General features: G+C 43.4%; 1 protein-coding gene across 1 annotated transcript; it reads right to left on the bottom strand.

The window, feature by feature from the left end:
- Window positions 1–687: 687 nt before the first annotated feature.
- On the bottom strand, window positions 688–3777 carry Rpl36a (ribosomal protein L36a). The gene is made up of 5 exons (XM_051179604.1): window positions 3618–3777; window positions 3156–3261; window positions 2785–2852; window positions 1423–1545; window positions 688–746 (listed from the first exon to the last, which is right to left on the bottom strand). Exons 1-5 carry the CDS (start codon window positions 3726–3728, stop codon window positions 726–728), a joined length of 429 nt encoding a protein of 142 aa, XP_051035561.1. The 5' UTR covers window positions 3729–3777; the 3' UTR covers window positions 688–725.
- Window positions 3778–4444: the final 667 nt, after the last annotated feature.

Below are 4444 nucleotides of genomic sequence, written 5' to 3'. Positions count from 1 at the left end.
ATCATGAGCAAATGTATATACCTCTGGTATTTTAAATGCACACAAAATGGCATAAAAACACACATCTGAAATACTACTGAAGGGGACAGATAATTTTTAGGGAAATCCCTATGACCTGGAATCCTTGGTGGGAGACTTTCAAAATTGGTTTCTGACAACCTGCACTCATTCATGCAAAAGTTAAACCCAGACATGGGCCAGAGAGCTAATTCAGCAGGGTAAGAGCAGCAACTGCTCTTCCTGGGGACCCAGGTTAATTCCTTGCACCCACAAGGAGGTGGATTTGCTGGGAGGCTGATTTCAACACAGTAAAAGTTATGTGGCCATGTCAGGATGTTTAAAGGGGCATGAATCTAAAAACCAGTAACATTTATTGCAGTATATTATGCTGCCCAGAGAATATAGCCAAGTCTCACTAAAGGTCAGAAGTAGCAAAGCTATGTAAGACTAAAACTTAACATGTTACTGGCCAACAGTACCTTGAAATAAGTCTCTATTTGTGACTTTATGATAGCCCGTAACTCATGGATTTTAACCTGTAAGTAGGATCCCAATGACAAGTCACATTTCACAAGGGCTCAACAAAGTTCAATCCTAAAAGTTGTATTCAACCATCAAGCAGAAACTTTAAGGATGTTTCGATAGTTTCAGTTTATTCCTTCCCAAAAGACCAACCACAATCAAATGAGGTGAGTTTCTTTTATTGTCTTCATAACAAGATCAGCTTAGAACTGGATCACTTGGCCCTGTAAACAGAACAGAATAACAAAGTGTTTGAGTTCAGCATGCAATGCAGCTTAGTAGTTGGGTGTCTGCCTACCATGGCCCTGGGTTCAATCCAAGACCCTGTTGTCTCTTCCTTCCCTAATTATAGCAAAATGTATATACTATAATCTCGAAGCCATTTAGATATACTAGTGTTCAAGACTTTAGATTTTCCAGCTAATAAAGCATATAAAAATTCACAAATTTGTCCCAGCACTCAGGAGGCAGGTGAATCTGTGAGTTAAGGCCAGCATGATCTACAGAGCTAGTTCCCGAACAGTCTCCAAAGCCAGAGAAACCCTGCCTTGAAAAAACACACACAAAAAAACACCTAAAAATAAAGCACTTCTTCCCTCAAGAATTTCAAATATGGTATATGTAACTTGTACCTTCAGCTATAGACAATTATCTTGGAGGGTGCCCTACAGTTACCTCTACAAATGAAGCTATTATTTAAAAGGAGGGTACTGGGCTGGAGAGATGCCTCAGTGGTTTAAGAGCACCAGCTGCTCTTCTAGAGGTCCTGAGTTCATTTCCCAGCAACTACATGGTGGCTCACAACGGACCTGGTGTCCTCTTCTGGCCCAAAGGCATACATGTAGGCAGAACACTGTAAGCATATTAAATAAATCATACATAAACAAAAAAAGAGGTTACCTTTCTCTTCTTATCACCTCCCAGTTCAAAATGCTTGCATCTCTTAATAGCCAGCATCCGCTTAGATCTGCAGTTAGGCTCAACACACTCAAGCCTCAGCACAATCTTCTTTGTAGTTTTAGCCTACAAAAGAAACGAAGTCAAATCCTTCAAAAAATTATTTTGCCCTGGTCTGCATTTAGCTAGAGGGGAAAAGATCCAGAAGCCAGTGATTTTGAGAACTTAAAACAGTAGCAAAACTGAAGCTGTATGTGGCTGTACATGCCTGTGTTCCCAGCACTCAAGGCGCATGAATCCAAGGTCCGCCGGGGCTACAAAAAACTGCTTTAAATTTGTAGCCTTTCAAGCTATTTGTATTGTTTAGTTGTTGAATCGAGTAAAAGCCAGCCAAATTCATGCAAATATGAAACACAACTTTTGGAATTCTTAGGACTCCAATTAGTCCTAAGATCAGTTATTCCCCTGTAATAATCATATTCAGGTCCACTATTTTAGTCCTAGTTTTGTTGCTATTTTACAGTTTGAAAGCTGAAGCACACATCCATTTGCCAAACAAACTAGCTGGACATTTAAATGACCAGGCATTACCATTACCCTACCCCCAATCCAGGACCCAAGAGGTCATTCATTTAATTTTTACAACCAGGCTGGCAGAGGAACAAAGAAATGATATGATCTGTTCCAAGCCACTGCTAAGTAGCCGAACATAAAGGAACCTCATTCAACAGGAGTGGTGGAAAGGCCTATACACTTACTGTAAGGAATGAAGACTTCATGAGCCTGGAGAAATCCAAACAGCTTTTCATGGTAGTACAGGGAATTGAACCTGAGGTGCTCTCATGCTTGGCAAGCACTCTTACCACTGAGCCTCCATCAACAAAGAGCTGAGGATTCTGGCATGAGGAAGAACTAACTAATGGAAGGTCTTGCTGGTGTACAAATAATTCAGTTCTTAGGAAAGCAGGGCACATTCCTTCATTTTTTCCTCTTTAGGAGGTATTGTAAATACTGAGATGCTACACTCCAGACTACAGTCAGATCTGGGTTATTTCTCAGCCCCGGTGGCTTAGAAAAACATCCGTGCCTCAAGTTCGGTAACTTTGCTGTTTTTAACACTATAGTAATGCTTGTAGGCAATTTTGATGACAAATGCAAGAAGCATGTCAAGCCGGGAGGAGGTGGTACACATCTTTAAATCACAGCACTTAGGAAGCAGAGGCAAGTGGATCTCTGTGAGGCCAGCCTGGTCTACAAAGTGAGTTCCAGGACAGCCAGTATTGTTACAGAGAAACCCTGTCTCAAAAAGGCAAAGAACAAAAAACCTCCAACGAATAAAGAAACTGTCAGTTCATAATCACTAACCTTTTTTCGGAAAATGGGCTTAGTCTGCCCACCATATCCACTCTGTTTCCTGTCATAACGCCGCTTTCCTGGAAAAAGTTACGAAATTGTTATGATATGCTACAGATCATATGTCAAAATAAGCACCCGGAAGTCTTAAGTTTAAATTTGGGGCAGACCAGGGGGTAAACACCTGAACTTGTAACAGTCTCATAAATGTAACATCAAAACCCAGTTATTCATTCTGGCATGGTAACAAACAGGCACAACCCCGGTCCTTGACAGGCTGAGGCAGGACTGCTTATTTAAGGCCAGCTTGGCTTACATAGTATCTCCCAACAACTTCCCCCACCGTCCCCCAACCACCACCAAATTACATATAAGCAGCTTACCCTGGGCATACAAAGAGTCCTTGCCCTTCTTGTACTGCGTCACTTTATGGGGCTGGTGCTTGCCACATTTCTTGCAGAACGTCCGGCGGGTCTTAGGAACATTCACCTAGTAAAAATATAGTGTTCAGAACATGCAGGTACCGGAGCACAGCCAGCACCCTCCCTGGATCCAGATGCTGACTCACTCTGCAACTACTCGCTAAAACACAACGACCATGTATATCTAAAAGTTGGTTCAGTCACACACGCCATCCCACACAGTGTATCCACCCACAGCACTTCATCCCGGCACTTCAATTCTTCCGCCTATAACTCGCTTCGCTATGTGTCGCTCTCGGCAATACTAGATTTCTTAGGTACATCGAAGTCTTGCCAGAGCCTTAACGCACTCTGGGACAGTACTGTCCACGGCAGACGCAAGGATTGAGCTGGATACTACGAAACCCCAACACACGAACATACCATGTTGGCGGGAGCGATATCGGCACAGAAAGAAAGAGGGAAGGCCAGCGACGGAAGTTTATAGGAGGAGCCTGGGTGCACTTCCCCTGAGCCGTGGGAGACAGCTATCATAGAGTCTGTAAGAATCCCAGCACAGCGCCCTCAGATGGCTGGATGATCTGTTTCAGCAACCAGCTAGCGCTTCAGCTAAGTCTCCACCTCAAGTCTGTGGCTCTCTTCTCCACTTCCTCCCACCCAGCGCCCTGCAATTCATCACTCCTCCCCTTTTGGCGAACGTTGCAAGTTAGTAGCTTAAGCCAGGAAAGCAAAAGTCTTCTGAGACTGACCTCCCATGTTAGAGCGTAACAGGGACTAGGATCAGATGAAGCGGTCTTCCATCTCAGCCTAGCATTCTTGTTCCACTTCAAGGAGACTGAAATGGTCTTTCACAGCAAAATGTGGCCCAAGGAAGCCCCGGAAGGGAGCCAATCGCTTCAGTTCGTTTATTTAATATGTATTCTGTTTCAGGCACTGTTGTAGGGTCAGGACATAGTAATTGATTGTGCTCATCACTGTCCAATTGCAGGCTAAGTACTTTGAAGAAAAAGAACAATGAAAGCAGCACCTTTTAGCCGAGGAAGTAAATTGGCTGATCTTAGTTCTGAAAACTGACAACGGATTTATGTTGGGCCAACCAAGAAAACATACCTCTGCATTTCCGTGAATACTTGGCAGTGGACATCTATGAAGTGTCAAGACAGAGAAAGGCTGAAGGGAGCTAAGTCTTACAATAGATTCTCAGAGTGATTCCAGGAGAAAGGTAGTAATGCTACTTTCATTACCAGGGG

Source organism: Phodopus roborovskii, unplaced genomic scaffold (genome assembly GCF_943737965.1).
Source record: "Phodopus roborovskii unplaced genomic scaffold, PHOROB, whole genome shotgun sequence".
Lineage (NCBI taxonomy): Eukaryota > Metazoa > Chordata > Mammalia > Rodentia > Cricetidae > Phodopus > Phodopus roborovskii.
This window is presented reverse-complemented; position numbering and strand designations above follow the sequence as displayed.